At 40.6% G+C, this 24427-nt stretch overlaps 1 protein-coding gene across 1 annotated transcript; it reads right to left on the reverse strand.

Moving 5' to 3' along the window:
• Positions 1-22899: 22899 nt before the first annotated feature.
• On the reverse strand, positions 22900-24071 carry LOC109158591. The gene is made up of 3 exons (XM_019306477.1): positions 24044-24071; positions 23514-23918; positions 22900-23429 (listed from the first exon to the last, which is right to left on the reverse strand). The coding sequence occupies exons 1-3, from the start codon at positions 24069-24071 to the stop codon at positions 22900-22902; spliced, it is 963 nt and encodes a 320-aa protein (XP_019162022.1).
• Positions 24072-24427: the final 356 nt, after the last annotated feature.

The following is a 24427-nucleotide window of genomic DNA, read 5'->3' on the forward strand; positions in this document are numbered from 1 at the left end:
TATACGGGCAGTCGGATGGGCTGAGAACCATACCGGCTGTTAACCAGGCTGGTAGAGACCGGTCAGGTATATAAATATTATATAGGACAAAGGTCCACTATACGGGCAGTTGAATGGGCTGAGAACCATCCCAACTGTTAACCAGGCTGGTAAAGACCGGTCAGGTATATAAATACTATGTAGGACAAAGGTCCATCAGTCGGTTGCGATCGGCTCCTCCGTAAGGTGAGACGGGGCAGGGTGCTGCGGGGCCGTGTCAGAGCTATATGCGCTGACCCTCATGTATGGGCATGCGATTGGTCCTGTGGCGCCAACAAAGTTTGCTATGTGATGAAGTATGGATGAGTTGTGGTTATGAGTATCTTGGGGATGAGACTATGGGATTTGTACCTGGGATCGTATATGTTGGGTTATGATTATTAATTGTGCTTATCTTATCTGTCTTGCCTGTTGTAAACTGTATATGCTTGGTATAACTGCTGTCTGTGCTTAGCCCTATCTGTTGAGTCTATCCCTGTTTTAAAAGCTAGAGTTCGTAGGATATATCTTCATGTTCAAAATGGTTTTCGTATATCTATATATGTATCTATATGTAGGGTATTTCAACGCGTTGGAGTGGGTTACCAGCATCTCTCGCTGAACAGATATATTTGGCTTTCAGGCACAGAAGAGTAGGTGACTGGAGCGCGCTAGAATTTGGAGCGTAGAAGTAGTTAGCTTCCCTTTCAGCCTGCGTGCCATATTTATGCGTTACATTATTGAGGATGTTAGTTAGTTAGCCTGTGCACCTGAGTTCTCTAGCTCAGGTGTGGCATAGCACCCCGTACTCTTGTATTATGTTTTGGGATTTAATGAGATTTCACCTTTATTTTATAAGTTTTAAATATCCTGAAAATTTGGGGTGTTACAATATGAGGGAGCTAATGACCAACACCATAAAATGCTTCATAAACCAGTCCCCACCCTCAAGATCCTCTTGAATCCACTCGGCAACCTCCACCGGTTTAACATCATGACGATCCTTTTCAAAAGTCCCACGCCAAGCAGCTAATAACTTACTCTTTGCATGCCAATCATGGCGTGTAATCATCACTTCCCCACGTGGGAACCCCATGATAGATGCAACATCCTCCTCCCTGACCTCAAAAAACTCACCCTTACCCAATCAAATGGACCGAGTTTGGGGGTCAAAATTTGAGAGTATCTATCGGCCCAACCGAAGAGGTATCTCCTTAATCTTGAGCTCCAGTAAAGAACCAAACCGAGATCACGAATATCCTTCTTCTGTTGGGAGGTAAGGTCTGCCAACAACTCAACTAACTGCACTGGAGGCAATCTAATCCTGGCACTTGGAAATCGCAAACTCTCATTCGGAGTACAATCAGACCGCGAAGCAGCAATGACAGGCTCTTGCTCCACGGGTGTAACACCTCGTGTTACGCTCTTTAATCATGGATTAATTATTTAATTAATTCCGTTAAAGAATGAGTAAAAAAGAATTTAAGTAAACAGAGTCCCAGTTGAACCCTAGTTCTTGCCTACAAGTAGGTCCTTCGTAGACCCACCAAAGATTGGCTTCGTGTCTGAAGTAGAATGAGGCTATTTCTACTCGGCGTCCCTCCGGGCATTCTACTACCTAGAAGATCTTGTCGAATGTTCGGATCCATTCTTCGAGGATTGTGGGGTCCTCTTCCCTTGAGAAGATAGGCAGGCGATGGTTTGAGATTTGGCGAGCGACATCTGAGTTTTCGTTTGGCGTTGGTGGTGGTCGGTTGTTGTTATGGAGGATAGCATCGCTTAGCGTTTGGGTGACCTGAGTCAGTTGCTGTAGATTCTGGACTAGAGATTCGTGAGCGGGGGGTTCAGGTGTCCTTGACTGACTTCTTGTTGGCGCCATTCTGGTGGTCTATAGGGCCAATATTGATCGTAATGATAAGTTAGTGGGTTGCATCCTTACCTTGATGCTATAAGTATAGGGGATTTTTAAAGTAAGCACATGATAGAGTGAGGGGAGGTTAGGCAGATAACGATAGATAAACTCACAGCCTCACCGCGCGTCCTAAGTACAATATAGGTAGATATAAGAAACTCATTTTGAAACTGGAATACATATATAATCCTGAGTAACTCTAATTTAACTCCGAGGACAGACTCAATAAGCAATAGCAGGTACTTTCAATATAATTAAACATAAAGATTCTAGCATGCATCCTAAGCTCAGAAGACTACACAATATAAACAATATCAAAACCTAGTTATCATCACAGTCAAACAATCAACAATAAGACACGTATCTGTGCCCATACATATGGTGGTGTCGCGGGACTATTCACATGACCCGAACCTTGAGTTCCATTGCCAAGGAGTCGGTGCATATAACTTTGACATGGCCCCGCAGCACTTTAACTTATACCGCAGCACAAGGAAGAACCAAACGATTGATCGTAACCAATCAATGAACCGCAGCTCATTGTTATCATATATGTTTGATCGCAACCAAACTATGGACCGCAGCCCTATTAATATATATATATATATATATATATATATATATATATATATATATATATATATATATATATATATATGCTTGATCGCAACCAAACTATGGACCGCAACCCTATTAATATATATAGGTTTGATCACAACCAAACTATGGACCGCAACCTTATTAATATATATAACAGCCGATTGTTCTCAACCAATCCAACTGCTTGTATAGCCGACTGGTCTCAACTGATCGGGTTAATACCTGGTTGTTCTCAACCAACCAGATAGTCATTATAGCCACTTGATCGCAACCAATTGGGTCATCATGCACAACAACATCGAAGCCAATTACAAGCAACCCACATTAACACATAACAAGGGGGGATCATCAAGGAACACGTAACCCAACATAACTTATCAATAACAACGACATTGACCCACCCACGACACTCCTACCGGATCATACTACTACCTCCTAAGCCAACGGGATACCAATTCAACTCGCATGCAATACACAAAACTCTTTTATCCTAAGAACGGTACCTGATACACCAAACTAGACTCACACATGACAAACGGGGTACAACGAGACACAACGGAACACGGGGAAACATCAAACGGGGAAAAACACCACGAATAACGCCGGAATTCCAGCGGGTAGGTGGCGGGTGGAGGACCACCCGCAAACCACCCGTAGGCGGCGGGTACTATTCCAGAGGGTGGCCGGCGGGCAGTCCACCGCCTGCCCACTGGAACAGTAGAAGCGGGCAGCGGGTGGGTCGCGGGTGGTCAGTCCCCCCACCTACCCCCCACTGATACACAGGCAACTATATGATCCTGGGATCCCTTGTGGAACCCGAAACCATGTCCAAACCATGGTTGCAGTAGGCGCTGGGCGCTAGTCGGGCGCCCGGGCAGCGCCTAGTCCCTAAGCGGCCTAGTCGGCGCCTAGGTGGAATCTAGACGGCGCTAGGCGGTCGCCAAAAAAAACAGTAGCAGACTTGCAATTTGACAATTTTAATGAGGCTATTTTCTACATTCAATCAAATAACACATCCAAATAAATGACATAATGACAATTCATAAGTCATAACATCAAAAGAATATTAAAAAAAAAACAAAAAAAAAAAAATCAAATGAAATACCCAAATACTTCAATCATCCAAAGATTGAAAGTATCAAACTAGTCTACGAGTGTATATATGTCATATTATATATATATGTCATATAAATGAAAAAATTAGCAAGGTTGAGTCGATCGGGTTAACTCGACTAACTCAACAGAAATTGACGAGTTAACTCGGCGTAATCGGACGAGTTAGGCGCTAGGCGGCTGAATTAGGCGCTAGGCGGGCGCCTAGGCGGCCGGTCTCCTAGGCGGGAGCCTAGGGGGGAAATAGCCACGGCCTATGGGCGCCTAGCGACTAGGCGCCGATTACTCGGTGCCTAGGCGGGATTTTTACAACCCTGGTCCAAACACATTTAAACACATAATGACCACACCACGTACTCAAGTAACGGTGTTAAACCAAGAATCACAACAAATATGTTCAAACACGATTTCTAAACATGCCAGGATCTAACATAAATCATATAACGGTTCGGGAGCATCCGGAACCACAGGAACTTCAAGAACTCTATATGCAAGACCTAAACACAAGTCCTAGGCTAGACTTAACACCTGGTCATGCAAAATCCACCCCAAATATACCATGAATAACATAATATGAAATCCACGTTTTAACCCTAGGGCTCTAGACATATTCAAAATATAAGATCGTTCGTATAATTAATCATAGAATCAAGAACATCAAGATTATCACATAGGCACAATACAAAACCTAGGCAAAGCTCTATCAAGACTCAAACACAGAATCATATATCAAAGGAGCCAATGAATAAGATATAGCGAGGAAAATAGGTTTTGTTAAGACATGGGTTACCTCTTAGCCTTAATCAATATCATTGGCTACTAAGGTTCTTTCTCTAAGATCTTCTCTCCGTGGGTTCTCCTACGTTTGGAGGCAGGGGGATTCCTGGGAATATCTTGTGTGGTAGAATTAATTGTGGTAGGTTTTCTAGATGTTCCCTAAGTCCCTATATATAGGTTTAGGAGTCCCATCTAGGGTCTCTGTAATAGTAAGGATCTATTTATCCTATTCCTTATATGATTAAGGATTTGGGTTTAAGGATAAGGGTCCATGATCCATAGTGAGCCACATCAATTAATTAAAGGGGATCTTAACCAAATTAAATCCTTTTTAATTATTACTAACCGAACCAATTAAATAATTAACCCGGGATTAAAGGCCGTAACATGGGGTGTTGCATCATCTCTTCCTTGGTAGGTGAGATTCTTGAGCAAGACTTCATGTCCTTCCCGGTATTTGGTTTGTTGTGCCCTTTTGGTGATGATTTTAGTAGTGGAAGCACTTAACACACTTCCCTCCTTTTTAAAATGCAGTCGGTTGTTGATTGTTGTTGTGAAACGACTTGGCGATCCTTAAGAGTCGTTTTACTTCTTTGTTTGGTCTTTAGGGTAATTGAGGTCTGGATATCAGAGTGTTCTTTACACTTCCCTTGAACGTGCGATCCTAGGGTGGATGCACAAAACCTATGATAAGAAATGTCCCTAAAACTCTAACCGTCTTCTTTTGTTTTTCTTGGACGAAAAGGATGTCTCCTTTATTCTACACGGGTTCGAGGATCTTTGGTAAGGTAAACAAAAGGGCTAGGGACTGGAATGGGCTTGTACCATACGTTTCGGTATTCTCGCTCTTTATAAAATCTTGGGGAGTCATTTGGATACTTGAATGTTAACCATGTTTGTAGGAAACCTGGTCTATCCTCAGTGCTTGACTTAAGGCCTTTGTAAGTTCGTGGCACAAGTTTCTGACTTGACTTCTTGGTTTGCGAGATTCTTTTGTCAATCCTTCCTAGTTGGTTGAATCATAGAGTCCATTGTAACTTTACAACTAATGTAGTCGATAGTTCCTTTTTCAAAAATGTGGCGTGGGTCAAAGGTAGTTTACCAAAGTTAGCATCTTTGAGACGACCCATGGTTTCTTACCTAAGGATTCGCGCATGCCCTTACTAATTCCTCAATTGGTCGAGTCTTGTTCATAGTTAACAATCTTGAAGTCTTCATAGAGAAGTTGGCTACAATCCATCTTTGTCTTTTCTTGTCTTGGTTAGCGACACGCCTTATTGATCTTCTTTAGGGTTCGACTTTGTCGTTCGATCCCGTTTTAATCCTTTAGTGATATAAAATGCTTAATGATGTCTTTCTCTTTCTTGGAATACATTTGGTTGACTGCTCCTGTTGTCGCACGATGTTGGCGACCTTGTGTGCCGTATGTGCTTCTTACGATGTCTTTAAAACTACCAAGGCCTTCACGCCAAGGCGGGGGACTTTACTGTAGCGAAGCTCGGTGTACGATACTATCCATGCATCCGTCATTTCTGCCTAACCTGTCGATCCTTACTTAACAATCGCCTTAACACTAAATCGACAAACACCAATTCTCACGCTGTCTGCCACAACAAGGGATTTACACCACTCATAGGGTTTTAATAAGGATTCCAAAGAGGGATATAAAATTAGAGTGATGGCAATGGTTCCAAGCTCATAACGATTTAAGGTTTCCAAGGATGAATCGAAGAGTAAATAAAGGCATAACGGGTGTTTAATTGCTTTCAAGGATAACCAAGGATTCGAGGCAAGGGTTTCAACAATTTAGGAATATCGAGAGGTTGGGATTTACGAGCGAATGATATTTTAAGCTGAGGCAAAGGGTTCATAGGTCAACATGATATACTTATCTCGCATTAAATATTAGGCAATGACATTGTTCTTGCGTTGCTTCACTTCCTTGCATCTAATTAGCGGTCTAGTTCTCCTTACAGGTGGTCTCCCACTTCCGTTACTCCTATTCCGGATCTACTCCTGAACTCCCCATTGTAGAAGCTGGATTGGGTAGAGGTCGACGGTGCTAGCATAAGCCTCATCAAGGGTTCTGGGTTTACTTACAGCTAAAGCCTTTCGAGTCTCGAAGTCGAGATCCGCCCCAACTTCTCTACTTTTAGTCGCCTCCGTGGGCACCAATTCAGGTGCAAAACGAGCTAGCTTGAAAAATCACTTGTAGTATCCCACCACTGTAGTTGTCCCCTGTTTCAGGTGGAGGACCTCTTTGTACATGGCTGCCCTTACATGCGCGGGGTAGGAACATCCCCATAGCTGAGCTTTCAGGGTTTCCCAGTTGAATCCCGGTTCTCGCCTACGAAGATAGGTGGGCGACGGCTCGAGACTTGGCGAGCCACGTCTGGGTTCCCCTATCGTGCCTATGGGATTTTGGGTCTCCAAGAATTCGAGTTGGGTACAACAAAGGGTAAGCAAAGGCATAATGGATGTTGGTTGTTCTATATAATAACTAAGGGTTATAATATACGATTTTAATGAAATAGAAATATCAACTGAATGGGATTCGGAGACAAATGATAGTTCAAACGAGGCAAAGGACTCACAAGATGTCCGAATAGGCTTAACTTACTCCAGGGATTAACTAACAGCGTCTGTTCGTCCACTGCTTCATTTCCTTGCATCAATAGACGTCCTAGTTCTCTTTTCCTTTTCATGGCTGTCGTGATCTTTTCATATCGAGATAAATCAGCTTACCCGGAGATGTATGCCACTTACTCGAATAGGGGATCGTGGTGACAGAATCCAGGTCGTGAGTGAAGCAGTTTATCTGGTCGACCGCATGTCCAGATGTAGACGCCACATCTTAACTGCTTTGCTTTAACAGACATCCAAGTCTTTTCTTTTCTTTAGTCGTAGTCTTTATTAAGTCCATGTTAGGTGTTTAGAGGGGACCAGAACGAGGCAACTCATCGAGTAAGTGTACACTACCCAGTTACGGAGGTAAGCTTATCTACTCACCTGGTGTCTTAACTAAAAAAAGACTAAAGCTGAGCACGGAACAAGTACATGAAACTTAATTGAAAGTGATAAATAACCTCACAACCTCACCGCATGTCCTAAGATTCTTAAGTCCTAAGTACTTAAACACATAGAGTTAAAGCTTAACATCCTAAGGTCTCAAACTTAGAGCACCATCCTAGCTATAGCCTAGATTCTTAAAGCCTAACTCTTAACATCCCAAGTATGTAAGTACCTAGAGTTCAAGCTTAATGTCCCAAAGTCTTATCCCAAAGGCATTGTCCTAGGGTTGAACTAAGGCTCTGATACCAACTGTAACACCCCTAAATTTAAAGATATTTAAAACCTATAAAATAGGCTAATCTCTTATTAATTTCCAAACAGAGCATAAACTAGACATAGTAGTCGGGTGCTATGCCATATCCGAGCTGGAGAACTCAGATGCACAGGCTAAACTAACTAACAAAGCATAAACCATAACTAACACCCAAATACAAATCAAGGCACGCAGGCCATCTCATCCAGGCTAGAACTATTTAAACTATGTCCACGAATCCACTAGCGCGCTCCGAAGCTACACACTGTCCCTGAAAAACATTCGGTGTAATAACCGTCAGCGAATAATGCTGGTAACCCACTCCAACGCGTTAAGTACAATATAGGTAGATATAAGAAACTCATTTTGAAACTGGAATACATATATACTTATGAGACTCTAGTTTAAATCCAAGATCGAGACTCAAGGCATATTAACAGACTCCATATCATAGAATAATCATTAGAACTAATAGACACCCTAACCATGCAATGCAAGACATAACAGGCTGATAAACATGCAAATAACTAAGTCATTCAATACAATCAATTAGCAAGTAGTCAACAAAGCACACAAATCATCCTCCAACCTTATACCAAGTTCCAACTGTATAACTCCCCTCCATCCTTATATCAGTTCCAACCTATACCTCCAGGCCACCCTTATATCCCCACCCCTTATGCCTCTGGCCAACTACATGCCCCCACTGACGAACCCACCTTTCAACCACCAACATATGAAGATGGTGCCGCAGTGCCATTTAATGATCCGCACCTCTAGTGCCAATATCAAGGGGTTAGCTCATATATCTCTAACATGACACCGCAGCACTTATAACCTGACTCATGCTCAACGGAAAACAAGTCTAAGGTGGTTGTGTGCCTTTAGCACAGTCACCACTATGGCCTATACCTTTAGTACAATGACCGGGCACAAGTGGTGCCAACCGCCAATAGTTTATTTTTCACCAATCACAATCTCATCATTATCATTATCATCATCAGTCACACTAGCCATTGTGCAATGACCACGATACTCATCATCATCAATCAATCAACACATAATCACATAACAAGCAAGACACAACAACAATGACATGTACCACACATAAAATCCTAAAACGATGCCTAAAACACCAAACAAGACTCATATATGACAAACGGGGTACAACGAGACACAACGGGATACGGGGAAACATCAAACTGGGAAAAACACCACGAACCACGCCGGGATTCAAGCGGGTAGGTGGCGGGTGGACCTCCACCCGCAAGCCACCCGCCGGCGGCGAGTTACTATTCCAGCAAGTGGCCGGCGGGCAGACCACTGCCAATCGGTTGCCCGTTGGAACAGTATTGCGGGTAGCGGGTGGTCAGTCCCCCCACCTACCCCCACTGATACACATGCAACTTTATGGTCCCAGGATCCCTCGTGGAACCCGAAACCATGTCCAAACACATTCGAACACAAAACGACAACAACACATATTCAATTAACAGAATTAAACCAAGAATCACACCAAATACATCCTAACACGATTCCTAAACATGCCAAGACTCAACATAAATCACATAACGATCCAGGGATATCTGGAATCACATAAAAATCAAGAAATCTATATGCAAAGTCCTAAACACAAATCCTAGGCTAGACTAAACACCCGATCATGCAAAATCCCACCCAAACATACAAAGAATAACATAATACGAAATCCACGTTATAACCCTAGGGCTCTAGACATAATCAAAATACAAGATCGTTCATATAATTAATCATAGTATCAAGAACATCAAGATTATCACATTAACATCAAGATTATCACATAAACATCAAGATTATCACATAAACACCAAGATCACCACATAAACACAATATAAACCCTAGGGAAAGCTCTATCAAGACTCAAGCACAGAAGCATATATCAAAGGAGCCAATGAAAAAGATATAGCGAGGAAAATAGGTTTTGTAGAGACATGGGTTACCTCTGAGCCTTAATTAATTCTCCCTTGGCTATCAAGGTTCTTCCCTAAGATTTCCATCCGATTGATCTCCCTAGGCTTGGTGGTGGGGAATCTCTTTGGAATAATTTCGTGTAATATAATTATGGGTGGTAAGGGTTCTAATTGTTTTCTATCCCCCTATTTATAGAATCAGGAATCCTAATCAGAATCTGAATAGTGAAGGCCTACTTTCTTTATCCCTAATAGATATATAGGTCTAGGATTCCTAATTAGAATCTGACTAGTAAAAGGTTTACTGTCTCTATCCCTAATAGGCTATTACGGTCCATGGTAGAACACATTAATTAATTAATTAGAGGAAATCCTAACCAAATTAAATCCTTTTTAATTTTTATTAATGGAATTAATAAAATAATTATTCCGGGATTAAAGTCCGTAACACGGGGTGTTACATACTTGATGCACTACGCATGCTTTTGGCATTGTGCTGCAGTACAATCTTTTGAATGGCAGCTCGTGTGCTAAGAGATCGGTGGTTTGATAGGGTTGCAGGAGGGAGCATGCTCTACTCCAGAGGGATAAGGGTGTAGTGTATAGGGTGGCCTGGAGGTAAAGGTTGGAACTGTTATAAAGATGGAAAGGAGTAAAGGTTGGAACTTGGTATAAGGTTGGATCATGGACATGTTTGTTGTTGTTGCTTGCTATTGTCTTATCTTGTTGTTGTCATGACTTGTGACCTTAAATTGCATGCTTATGTCCTTACGTTGTCTTGTGATGTCGGGTCTGTTGGTCTGTATTGGATCGTTATCTTGGTTTTAAAGCTAGAGTCGTTTAGGACTATATTTATGTATTCCCAAGTCTCAAAATGATTTCTTATATCTATATGTATTGTACTCGACGCGTGGGAGTGTGTTACTCAACATTATTCATTGACGGTTGTTACACAATATGTTTTTCAGGTACTGATCAGTAGCTTCGGAGTGCGCTAGACGTATTCGTGGGCTTAGCTTTAATTAGTACTAGTTTAGCTGCTATGGCCTGTGTGCCTTAGATGTAATTGGATATTGACTGTCGATTATGCTTCGCCTAGTTGTAGCCTGTGCATCTAAGTTCTGAAGCTTAGATGTGGCATAGCACCTCGTTACTCATGTTCTAGTTTCCGCTCTGATTGGGTATCAATGATAGACTTGCTCTTATTTTATAAGCTTTAATTGTTTTAAATTAGTCTGAAATTTAGGGGTGTTACAACGGGATCCACAAAATCAGCCTCCGGAGCATCAACGACAGACTCTTGCTGCATGGGATTCACGGAGTCAGCCTCCGGAGCATCACCGATAGGCTCTTGCTGTATAGGATTCGCGGAAACTGGTGGAGGGTCAACAAAATCTTCATCATTAATTAACACCCTAGATGAACAAGCCTGCAGAGGTCCATCATTTGCTTTCTTAGCTACCACCCAACAACATGGATAGAAAAAGTTTGTAAAACACTAAATGCAAAGCAAGTGATACAAGACACAACACCCATGCACAGACCGATATATACCAGGGCACACAGAACCACGTACCACTACACACAAAGAAAGCCTACCGAAGCCCACTAACACACCGGTCTAAAATATTATGTAACTAGTATAAGATCAATTCTTACTAATAACACTTTGATTAATTATAATTTACAAAGATAAAGCAAATGAGCAAATAAGATTGATTAAATCTCTCCAGTTAGGAAAACAAGAACTAAGCGCAAACTGCCAAGACAATCGAAAACACCACGGCATGAAGAAAAAAAAAAACAGAATATATATGAAACATTAACAAAGCTCTCCCACACTACGAAGTTTTATACCAACATACCTAAACCAGTGCACACACTACCAACAACAACAACACATAAATATACACAAACGTGCACACACAATAACAAAAAGAAGACCAAGAACACGACCTAAAACCAGTCAACCATAAAGAGTCACTACCATCATGAAAAAACACACAGACCTAAAATATTATGAAACTAGTATAAGATCAATTCTTACTAATAACACTTTGATTAATTATAATTAACCACTGTATGTGTTAAGTGAATATATTGATCGGAAATTCAAAAAATGGTTGCAGATACTAAGTGGAGCATGCGAAGCCAGTTTAAATGTTTGTGAGTAGGAACTGAATAATTATAAATTATGAATTGCGCTTCCTAGACTAAAACTATTATTCCAACTGGGGAGATTCAAATTTGACAGAATACTGATGAATATTCTGTTCTTCTCTGAGCCTCTGATTGCTAGTGTGATTGCAAATTATTTAGAACTTTTCTTGCTAATGCATATCTAGATTTGTAGTTATGTTTCGTTAAGAATTATTTCTACTGTAGGGAGTTTTAGTGTAAGCATCACAAGCAAGAGGATGGGGTGATGAAGCTTTGGATGGGCAAACATTGACTGAAAAGTTGTCTACACTACACAGTTCACAACAAAACAAAGAATGCATCATTTTCATAGAAGATTCAGATGTTTCATATCTCTTTTGCTATTCTAATAATAGCTAAAAGCGGTTCATTGTTAGAAAACACAAACAAACTAAGCTAACCTTCTAACACAAACCATTACAGATTATTTTTCTATTTTAACAAATTTCCTTCATGTTTCAGAACAATGCACACCCCCCCTCCCCACAAAATGGAAAACCCCACACAATTGCAAGAAAAAAAAATGGATGGACGAGAAGGGGGGAAAATAGAAAATCTAGGGTTTAATCAACTAACAAGGCCTACTCGCCACCGGAGACCGCGCTGTACGCTTCGACCGCCGAGAGCCACCACCTTCCGCTATCCGCTTTGACCGTCCACGACCACCAACGCCGGCCATTATGGTGTTAATCAACTGCAATGAGAGGAGGAAATTGTTCTCATAAAGGCGACAATTACTGGGAACCACTCAATTTGGAGAGAGAGACAATGACGGTAGGACACTTCCACCTCCCGAAGAAAAAAGGGTAGATCAAGAAATCAATTACTAAATTACTTAACTACCCCCTACAACTTAAATAAATAAATAAATAAATAAAAAACACGAAACCCATTAAAACTCCCCAATTAATCTAAAAAAATCCCCCTTAATCTACACCTTCCATTAATACAATCCAAAGAACCAAAATGGTCCTCACAGTCCTCTATAATATCTTAATCCTCATTTGAATACATACCTCTCTCTCTCTCTCTCTCCAAGTTTTAAAAAATTGATACAAAATGACAGAAACTTAAAGTCATAATGTTCTATAACACTGCAAAATATGAATATACAACACAATTAATAATCATAAAATAATATGTTGGACTTTAAACTATAAGCTACCAGGTATTAAAATAAAATAGATACAAAATGACATAAACTTAAAACATATACAAATTTTTTTTTCAATATTTAATACTGCAAAATATGAATAGGCAACACAATTAATAAGAGAAATATAGATTATGGTTACAAGGTGCACAATGGATTGCTGAAATCTACCACTTGTGATGCTATTGAGAAATATAGATCACTCATTAGGACTGTGTAATGGTTATTGGTTGATCACTTTTTGGAAGCTCAGATTATGTGTGGAACGAATGCAGGAACAAAGGTTTTAATTCCTCGAATGTCGTTAACACCTTCTGATTCAAAATTGCCTTTCAAGTTCCAAAGAAAGAAATTTCCTTTAATGTTATCATATGTCATGATAATAAATAAAAGTCAATGGCAAACATTATTGTAACACCCCCGATTTTACCAAAATTTAAAAGCTTAAACAAGAGACATAAAACTAAACCATAATCATTAAACAACGGAAGCAACGTCTAAACACGAAGGTGTTATGCCACACCTATATCAAACATATGTGCACAGACAAACTACTAAACAAACCACAGCAGCTAACGGTTAAACTAACTAGGCTCACAGGCCATAAACAAGTAGAAAAGCATAAGGAGCTACACTAGGCTACTACGGTCCACTAGCTCACTCTCCAAAGCTACTCATAACCTGTAAAGAGACAGGGATAACACCCGTCAGCAAAAGATGCTGATAACCCACCAATACGTGTTAAGTATCATAATATATAGATATAAGCAAAACCATTTCAAATAGAGGAATACATCATATATATCATTTTAAAACCAAGGGAGGAAACATCAATAGACTCATCAATTCACTCTCAACAAGGACCACAGGCCAACATACTCAACAAGGCAATAGAACAACAAACGACATACTCAACAATAGATACTACCTACCATACTCAAGGTAAGGTTAATCATAGACATGCTCATAATCAATAAAGCGAGTTTCATACTCTAAGCCCACATAGGACATAACCAAACCGAAGCATACATCAAAGAGTCATCTCAACGACTCAAATCATACTGGACCAGTGTGGAGGACTCCAAATCATCTATCACATACCATAGAGTCATCACAATGACTAGGACCGTAGCCTAATGGAAACAGATCTAGCAACCTTAAGTGTATACACACCCTATTGAGATTCCAAGTTCAACAGGTTAGTTACTATCGCTGGCAACTGGAATGAGTTTCCCAAGTTGCCCACAAATCATAAGTATCCAAACGGCAATCCGAAGCTTTAAACCCATTACCGGATCAGCTCACACATAAGTCCCCCACACTGTCCACTTTACCAGTTCAATCATCTCATCACACCCATTCCAACATCTCAACTAGAGTCAATGCACACGGAATCTAGAGAAACAACAAAGCATAGATTCCACACAAAGCATGTACAACAACGGATAAGCTCAATCAATAGCTTATCTACGGAATAATCAATATAGTACGACATTGGTACAAGATCACATCAAGGAATCCAATTAAGAGGTTTCAATGAAAGACATGAAATGATGCTCAACAACAACCATGGACTTCAATCCACTAACAACATGATTGGCAACACGAGTTGCCAATCCTCAATAGGAAGGACAAATAACACATACTAGCATCAACGACATCATATCTAGCATGCTCATCAAATGGGTAAACCAAAACGATTCCAATGAATCTTAAAGACACACATAAATCCAACGAATCACAAGGTTGGACCATAAGCACGATTCAAGACACCAAATCCTAACATGGATACTTAGGACATCGTTCTAGACATACGAAACATCAAAGAGACACCCAAAAGCTCAACAATCCAACAAAAGGAGATCAAAACATCACATACCAAAGGATGGAACCACGGGAAAAACAAAACCCGACAATCCACCACATTGTACCCTCGCGGGTGGAGCCGCGGGTAGTAACCTACCCACGGTACCCCCCCCCCCCCCGCTGGGTATAACTCTTCCACCCGCGGGGAACACCCGATCCACAATAATTTTCCCTTCGGGGAAATTCATCTCCAAGTTCAAGTTCATGTCCAAAACACCCCAAATCCCACATACAACAAGGAAATGACTTGAACCCAAGAATAGATCAAAGAATAGCATTCAAGAAACCTAGATGCAAGCTCTAAACATGAATTATCACAAGATCATGCATCAAATCTCACATTTACATCAAAAATCATCAATAGAAGAAGAGTCATCAATAGCAAGTAGAAAATAGGTTTTGTATAGCATGAGTTACCTTTGAAGACCAAAACCTTCTTTCCTCTAACCCTCCTAGGCCCTACTTTGAAGTTCTTCTACCTCACAACCTCTTTACACAAGCCAAACCACAAGAAAACACCAAACTTAGATAAAGACACCTTAAAGCTAACTAAAAAGTCTAAATAACTTTAGATCTTACCCTTTCCTAATCTTGGAAGATAGAAATGTGGAATCTTGGGATGAATCTTTGCAAGGGTAGATTGTTCTTCTTTTAGCTTGGAGAGTAAGTCAACATTTCTTAGAGAGAAGGTGGAGTGTTTAGGATTTGGCTAGTAAGGAAATGAATAAAGTGTGTCTTGCTAGGGCAAGCTTAAACACCAATCATGTGTGAAAGGACAAGTTTACCCTTACTAAAAGGCTAGGAAGACAAAAGGCTAGGTACAAAGCACAAAACAAAAGGTACTCATGGTTGACTAAGGAACTAGTCAACTTCTAGTCCCTTGACTATTAAATTTCCGGGTTTTGGAAAGGAATTCACCAAGGTATTTTCGGGGTGTCACACTTATCACAAGTGGGATAATTTTTGAGAAGGCTGGTCTTCAATCATGGTCAAATGTACGTAGCAGACTCAAGAATAAGTAAATTAATTAAGGAGATTAAAAATATCGTATACAAAGAAGTTTTCAATAACGGGTAATACAATTGCAGTGTTAATCGTTTTTAAATAATTATTTCATATATTATTCTATTTTTTTAGAATATTGTTAATCTTTTGTGTAAATCATATATCCGGGTATCGCATATATTTTCCCCATGCGATGAATTAAACACGGGTCGTTGAATTTTTTATAATTACAATTAATTGTTTGATTATATATATATATATATATATATATATATATATATATATATATATATATATATATATATATATATATATATATAATATTTAATTATAATAATATGATCGAGGACAAAATAAATTATCATTTTCATTATTCCATGTAATTTATATGGTAATTTATGCTAATCTATCTATATATTTTTTATTCATAAAGTATAATAGTATAATTGCACAATATTCATATATTTAGTTTATAATTATTATGGTAATTAAGGAATTAATTACACATATATTAGTATAATTGCACAATATTAATATATTTTGCTTATAATTGTTATGGTTGTCGCCTGGCGGGTTCTTCGCCTGCGCTATCATCTGCTTTGGCCACTTTGAGCTACATGCCAATACGTGGCAGTGGCTGTGGCTTGGTGGGTCCTTGCCTGCAGTATCATCTACCACTTTTGATCTGCATTCCAATACGTGGCAGTGGTTGTCGCTTAATCTTGAATCTGCACGCTATCCACTGCTTCAACGATATCGATTACCTTAAGTCAATTCTGGTCGCATGTGCACATGAATCAAGTGTTTTCAAGCTTATTATGAGATTTGATTTACAATCATATTTCCCTCCGCACGAGAGAAAGTATTTATGCTATACTATTCAAGTTCTGGACTAGTATATATATTATTTCAAACTCACTTCCCATTCCAATATATGGAATAAAAGCTACTTACAGGCCTTTTAATCTTCATTTCTACTTTGCGAATCAATTTCTCATTCACCTATTATCCATTTTCAGCATACAATATATCAATTTCTTCTTCTCACTACAAAGAACTTGAATTCACTTTGATTTGAGTCAAACCAAAAGTGAACCCACATATATTTGTACTACAAAATATCCACTTGAAATGACATTTCTGCTAAAAATTTCCAATAGTAGTGAAAACCCTGAGGCTTGTAGCTGGCTTTGTGATCAAAGCACATGTCATATCCACTTGTATTGGAGTTAAATATTAGTGAAAACCTCCTAAGAAACTCTAGAAGAGTGGATTAGACCAAGTTGATTGAACCAATATAAAAATTCATACCTCCCTATATGGCCTATCTTCTACGTACTCTATCATGAATTGTAAGATGGATCAAAGGAAGGAAAGAAAATACTGTTTCATTGATTTCTGTTATCACAACTTTAGCTTCCATATCATACATCATTTATATGAGAAAGAAGAAGAAAAGCAGTTTAGGCAGTAAACCATTTTAACTGAAATTAACTGCCTCTAACTACCTAACAGCTGTTGACTATCCTTGACCAGTAGTAGGCTTGTCCTCTAATAACCCCCCCCCCCCCCCCCCCCCCCGCAAGCTGGAGTATACATGGAATGAAGCCCCAGCTTGGAAACAAACTTTTGAAATGACAGAGGTTGCAATGGCTTGGTTAGGATGTCAGCAGTCTGGTTGTCAGTGGAAATATGCAATAACCTGATGATGTCTTTTTGTAGCTTTTCCCTTATAAGATGACAATCAATCTCTATATGTTTTGTTCGTTCGTGAAACACTGGGTTTTCAGCAATAGCTATTGCTGATTTACTGTAAGAATATAACACAATAGGCCCCTCCATTTTTACTTCCAATGTTTCAAGAAGATAGATCAACCATTGGATCTCACAGGTAGCAAGAGCCATGGCCCTATATTCTGCTTCTGAAGATGATCTGGATATTGTTCCTTGTTTCTTGGATTTCCAGGAGATTAAAGCCTCTCCTAGGAACATACAAAACCCTGTTACTGATCTTCTAGCATCAATGCAGGCAGCCCAGTCTAAGTCTGCAAATCTTCTTAACTTGAGACTTGAGTTTGCTGGAAAGAATAAGCCTTGGCCTGGGGAGTTTTTCACATATCTCAAAATTCTGTGAGCTGCTTTGTAACACCCCAGATTTTCAAGATATTTAAAACTTATAAAATAAAGGTGAAATCTCATTAAATCCCAAACAGAGTACGAGAGTACGGGGTGCTATGCCACACCTGAGCTAAAGAACTCAGGTGCACAGGCTAACTAACTAATTTCTCAATGATATGAATGCATAAACATGGCACGCAGGCCGAAAGGGAAACTAACTACTTCTATGTTCCAAGCTCTAGCGCACTCCAGTGACTTAATCTTCTGTGCCTGAAAGCCAAATATATCTGTTCAGCGAGAGATGCTGGTAACCCACTCCAACGCGTTGAAATACATTACATATAGAGATATATATAGATATACGAAAACCATTTTGAAGCATGAAGATATATCCTATGAGACTCTAGCTTTTAAAACCGGGAATGACTCGACAGATAAGGCTAGACCCAAGCAACAGGCGTATACAATCCTCAACCGGCAAGACAGATAAAGCTGAGCACAATTAATAATCATAACCCAATGTAAACAATCCCCAGCATAAATCCCATGGTCACATCCCCCAATATAAATACAACTCATCCATATCTCATCACATAGCGCACTTTGTTGGCGCCACAGGACCAATCGCACGCCCATACATGAGGGTCAGCGCATATAGCTCTGACACGGCCCTGCAGCACCCTGCCCCGTCTCACATTACGGAGGAGCCGATCGCAACCGACTGATGGACATTTGTCCTACATAATATTTATATACCTGACCGGTCTTTACCAGCCTGGTTAACAGTTGGGATGGTTCTCAGCCCATTCAACTGCCCGTATAGTGGACCTTAGTCCTATATAATATTAATATACCTGACCGGTCTCTACCAGCCTGGTTAACAGCCGGTATGGTTCTCAGCCCATCCGACTGCCCGTATAGTGGAACTTAGTCCTATATAATATTTATATACCTGACCGGTCTCTACCAGCCTGGTTAACAGCCGGTATGGTTCTCAGCCCACCCGACTTCCCGTATAGCCCGATTGATCTCAACCAATTCGGGGTGACACGCACACATAACACGTAGCAAGCACATGCAACCCACATTAACATATTGGGAAGGGGAGGAAACGTATAACAAAACCTATGCGTGATCCTTCACATGCTAAGAATAGTCCTAAAGGGTTCATACTCCTTTCACCTAGGTCAGCGGGATACCAATTCAACTAGCATGCAATATATAAGACTCATACAACCTACGAACGGTACCCGAAATATCAAACTAGACATAAGCACGATAGACGGAGTCCGTTGGGACACCACGGGGGTCGGGGAAACATCAAACGGGGAAGCCAAAATCCCCAATTGGGGTGCGAACCAGCGGGTAGCCGGTGGGTGAGGGATCACCCGCCGGCTGCCCGCTGGTGGTAGCAAAACCGGGCAGCGGGTGCCCGGGAGGCAGCTGCCCGCCCGCCGGCTGCCCGCTGCCGGCGTTGCCCAAGAAAGCCGCGGGTAGGTGGCGGGTCCCCTACCCCCACCTACCCCCCACTGACTCTTTCATCACAAAAACGCCTCGGGAACCTTTGTGGAACCCGAAACCATGCTTAGACACTTTCAAACGCAATTGATAACACACGTAGACAATTAATGGATCAAAATCAAGAAACAAACGGCACATAACCTATCATGCTCTTCTAGACATAATAAAGACCCAATCATGCGAAATCCCCCCCAATATACCAAGAATAATTCCATACGATACAACCTAGGGTTCTAATCATTTTTAAATCCACAAGGACACAATTCATCTTCTAATATCAAGATTTGGTAAGAATATCACATAAACATCAAGAGTATCCTACAATCATCAAGAACATCATATAATCATCAAGAACGTTATATAATCATCTAGAACACCATAATTATCAAGAACCTTTCATCATCAAGATCACCCATGGAATTATCCCATCAATCATCAATAGTAACACAAATCATCAATACACAATAATATGGGGAAATCCTAAGAGGGGAATCATAGCTATGAAAATAGGTTTTGTTGAGACATGGGTTACCTCTTAGCCTTAATTAATCCCTTGGCTATGAAGGGTCTTTCTTTAAGCTTTCTTGCTTTCTTGATTTCTTCTAGGGGGATTCTTGGAGCTCTTTGGGGAGGTGGGGCGTTATTCTTGTGGGGGGTTTCTAGGTGCCTCTTAAGTCCCCTATTTATATATTTAGGAGTCCTAGTTAGGAACTAATATTATGAGCTTGCTAATTCTATTTTTTTTGGGACTAAGGGTTGGGTTTAGGGATAAGGGCCCGTGGACTATGGTGGGCCTTTCCTAATTAATTATTGTGTTTTAATTCTTTCTTTTAGGTAATTGATTAAATGATTTAATTGATCTTAGGGGTCGTAACACGGGGTGTTACATGCTTGGAGATGATCAGTAGTAGGCTTGTCTAGGAATTGGGATAGTTGTTGAACTGCAAAGCATATGTCTGGTCTTGTTATGGTCAGGTATAATAATTTCCCAATCAACCTTCTATACTGAGAGTTATCTTCTAATGGTGCCCCACTGTCTTGGCTCAACTTTGTTGTTTGTATCATAGGAGTTCTCACAGGTTTACTACTCAGAAAACCTGTTTCTTTAAGAAGGTCCAGGGCATACTTTCTTTGATTAACAGAAATCCCTTTTTGAGTTCTAGCAACTACAAGCCCAAGGAAGAACCTTAGAATACCTTGATCCTTGATCGATGGAGATGGTCTTTGATTTGTTGAATTTGATCTTTGTCACTGCTTGCCAGTATGACATCATCAACATATACCAATAATGGCACAAAATTGTTACCTGACCCCTTTGTGAACAGAGAATTATCACAAATAGCTTGTTTAAAGCTTAGAGTGATCAACTCACTTGTGAGCCTAGAGTTCCACTGCCTACTAGCTTGTTTTAGACCATAAAGGGACTTAGTCAGTCTGCATACCTGCCTGGGATACTGAGCAATAAAACCTGGAGGGAGATGCATATATACCTCCTCATGGAGATCACCATGGAGGAATGCATTGTTTACATCAAATTGGTGTAATTGCCAACCCTTTGCAGCTGCCACAGCAATTAGAGTCCTTATGGATGTAATCTTAGCTACTGGACTAAAGGTGTCAACATAGTCCAGTCCACATGTTTGAGCGTATCCTTTTGCTACCAACCTGGCCTTACACCTTTCCACAGTCCCATCTGACTTATGCTTGACCTTGTACACCCATCTACAACCTATGGCTTGTTTGGAGGGTGGAAGGGTTGTTAGTTCCCAGGTTTTGTTGGCTTAGAGGGCATCTATTTCAGCCTGCATAGCTAATTTCCAGTAGTCATGTAGAATGGCTTCATTGTAGGACTTTGGTTCTATTATGTTCAATATATTTAGGGCAAAGGCTTTGAAATTGGGTGAGAGTTTGTCATAGGACAGAACACAGACAAGATATGAGGAGATGTTCTTTTGTTAGGCAGTTGACAATCATAGTCCAGGAGATAGGCTGGTCTGATCGCATGCCTAGTGGATCTCCTTACTTGTTGTTGCTGTGAGGGTTCATTCTGGGCTGGCAATATGGTAATGGAGTTATGATCTGAGGGTTCAGTTTGGGCTGGCAGTATGGCAATGGAGTTATTATCTGAGGGTTCATTTTGGGCTGGCAGTATGGCAATGGAGTTATTATCTGAGGGGGTGCTAAGCTGTGGATATTCAGTTGGATTAGGTGGAGTTGGATTAGCCCTTGAAATCAGGTGTGCCAAGGGTTCATCAGCTAAATGTACATTAGTAGGTAAGATCAGAGATGATGTGGGTACCCGAGTATCTGATTTGTGTTGCAAGGCATAAGGGAAGATCCTCTCATGAAATACCACATCTCTGGAGACAAACACCTCTCTAGTCTGCAAATCATACAGCTTGTATCCTTTTGTTCCAATAGGATATCCTAGAAATAAACACTTTCTTGCTCTTGGGGAAAATTTGGATTTGTAGCCATTGAGGTTCGCAACATATGCCAAACATCCAAAGGTCTTGAGGTGACTGAATTGGGGGGGCTTTCCAAACAGAATCTGGTGTGGTATGTTCCCTTCCAAGGCATTAGAGGGTAGCCTATTGATGATATAGACTGCTTGTAAAATGCAATCTCCCCAAAAACACTCTGATAGACCTGCCTGAAACCTTAAGGCCCTTGCAACACATAGAATATGTCCATGTTTTCTCTCTACTACACTGTTTTGTTGTGGAGTGTGGACACATGAGGTTTGGTGAATAATCCCTTTCTCTTGGTAGAATTTATCCATCTTGAACTCCTGCCCATTATCTATTCTGATGCACTTGATCCTTTTCCCAAATTATGTGAGGATTAGAGCACAAAAACATTGAATCAGATCTCTAACCTCATGTTTAGCTCTCATCAGAAAAACCCAGGTCAGTCTACTGTGGTCATCTACAATGGTTAAAAAGTATTGGTGGCCATAAATGGTGTGTACATGATATGGCCCCCAAATGTCAGCATGAATCATGTCAAAACAAGCCGCAGAGACAGTGGAGCTTACTGGGAATGGCAACCTTTTATGCTTAACCAAATAACATACATCACAAGCCAATTCTTTATTTGATTTCAAATCAGAATCCAACAGCTGTAACATTTTCAATTTTGACAAGGATGTATGTCCTAATCTAGTATGCCACAAACTACTAGCAGTACAACTATTTACTTTTACATTCTGCATTTTGTCAAAGGAAACAAAGAACTCAGACTGCATCAAGTGATATAAACCCTTTTCCAATCTAGCCATTCCAATCATCCTCCGAAGGACGTGATCTTGTATGATGCATGTGTCAGAATATACGGGTAGTTTTCACTTGGAGTTTTTGATTAGCTCACTAACAGATACCAGATTATAATGAAAAACAGGCACACAAAACACATTCTGCAACACAATATCTTCTGACACCACAAGAGTTCCTATGTGTGTGATGGCAGTCCTGTTCCCATTAGGGAGCTCAACATACATACCCTGAGTTTCTTTGACCTTTGTCAACATATGTTGACTGCAAACAATGTGGTGAGTGGCAGCACTATCTAAGATCCAGGGAACTCTGCTACAGTTAGATGAAGAGAGAGCAGTACCTTCATATTGAGCATTGGGAATGAAGTTTGCAGAGATCATGTTGGCTTGTGGTGTGAGTCCTATGTCCAAAGGAGAGTTCTGGATGGCATTTTCCTTCTGCAACAACTGCTTGAACATCATATATTCACTCTGGGATAGTGAGACAGGTTCTTCTGGAGGATTCTGATTTATTGCTTGAACAAGATTTGTAGCCCCTACATTTCTGTTTCTTGGCCTCCATCCGGGAGGGTACCCGTGTTTTTTGTAACACTTCTCAGCTGTATGCCCAGTGAATCCACAGTGGGTGCAAATGGGCTTCTTGTTTCAATTTGGATAGAACTTCTTGGAACCAGAATTGTTACCTGAAGTTTGACTCAAGAACACACTCCCTGCATTCAAATTATCTGCTACTTGAGGGAGAGAGCTCAACATTCCATTGTTGAACCTTCTTTCTTGCTGTTGAACTATCAAAAAAGCTTCATCAACAGAGGGCAAGGGCTTCATCATCATAATTTGCAATTGGACTGAGACATAATTGTCATTGAGTCCTCTCAAGAAGACAGATAGGTTATCACTGTCAAGATAAGCCTGCAGTTTATCTAACAAACCACAATCGCATCTTCTAGCACAATTGCAGGTAGGCAAAGGCCTTATTACTTGTAGTTCATCCCACAAGACTTTCAACTTTGCAAAGTATGTTCCTATGTTGAGATCCCCTTGTCGAATTTCATGGATCTCAGCATGCAAGTCCGAAACGCGAAATATATCTGCCTCACCAAATCACGATTTCAATGTCTTCCACACTTTTTCTGCAGTTCCTGCCCAGAGAACGGTCTGAGCAATCTCGGATGAGAGCGAGCGTATTATCCAGGTGCACACCATATTATTGCACCTTTTCCAGTAAGGAAATTTGACGTCATTGATCTCCCACAGCTATGGTTCCGTCTACAAACCCAAGCTTATTCTTTGAGAGCAGGGCAATCTCTATTCCCCTAGCCCAGGGATGGTAATTCTGCCCATCCAAGAGTGCGGAGACAAGAATCAGCGATGGATTCTCGTTAGGGTGTAAGAAGAAGGGACTTGCTGCATCATTCGGATCGAATGGAGTCGTCGGAGCCACCACCGGAACTGGTGTTGGTGGCGCAGTGGTCTGAGATGCTTGAGGTCTGTTTGTGTTTGTTCCTCCCGTCCATGCCATGATCTTCAGAGCTCTGATACCATATCATGAATTGTAAGATGGATCAAAGGAAGGAAAGAAAATACTGTTTCATTGATT

This window comes from Ipomoea nil, unplaced genomic scaffold (genome assembly GCF_001879475.1).
Source record: "Ipomoea nil cultivar Tokyo-kokei standard unplaced genomic scaffold, Asagao_1.1 scaffold2823, whole genome shotgun sequence".
NCBI lineage: Eukaryota > Viridiplantae > Streptophyta > Magnoliopsida > Solanales > Convolvulaceae > Ipomoea > Ipomoea nil.

Excerpts from the sequence above, each read along its gene's own strand:
- LOC109158591 (XM_019306477.1), bottom strand. The coding sequence starts at position 24,071 with ATGACGTCAAATTTCCTTACTGGAAAAG. Across the intron at positions 23,919-24,043 it reads AAATTTCCTTACTGGAAAAG|ATATATTTCGCGTTTCGGAC; the intron begins GTGCAATAATAT and ends TTGGTGAGGCAG. Across the intron at positions 23,430-23,513 it reads GTTCTTGAGTCAAACTTCAG|CTGAGAAGTGTTACAAAAAA; the intron begins GTAACAATTCTG and ends CTGGGCATACAG.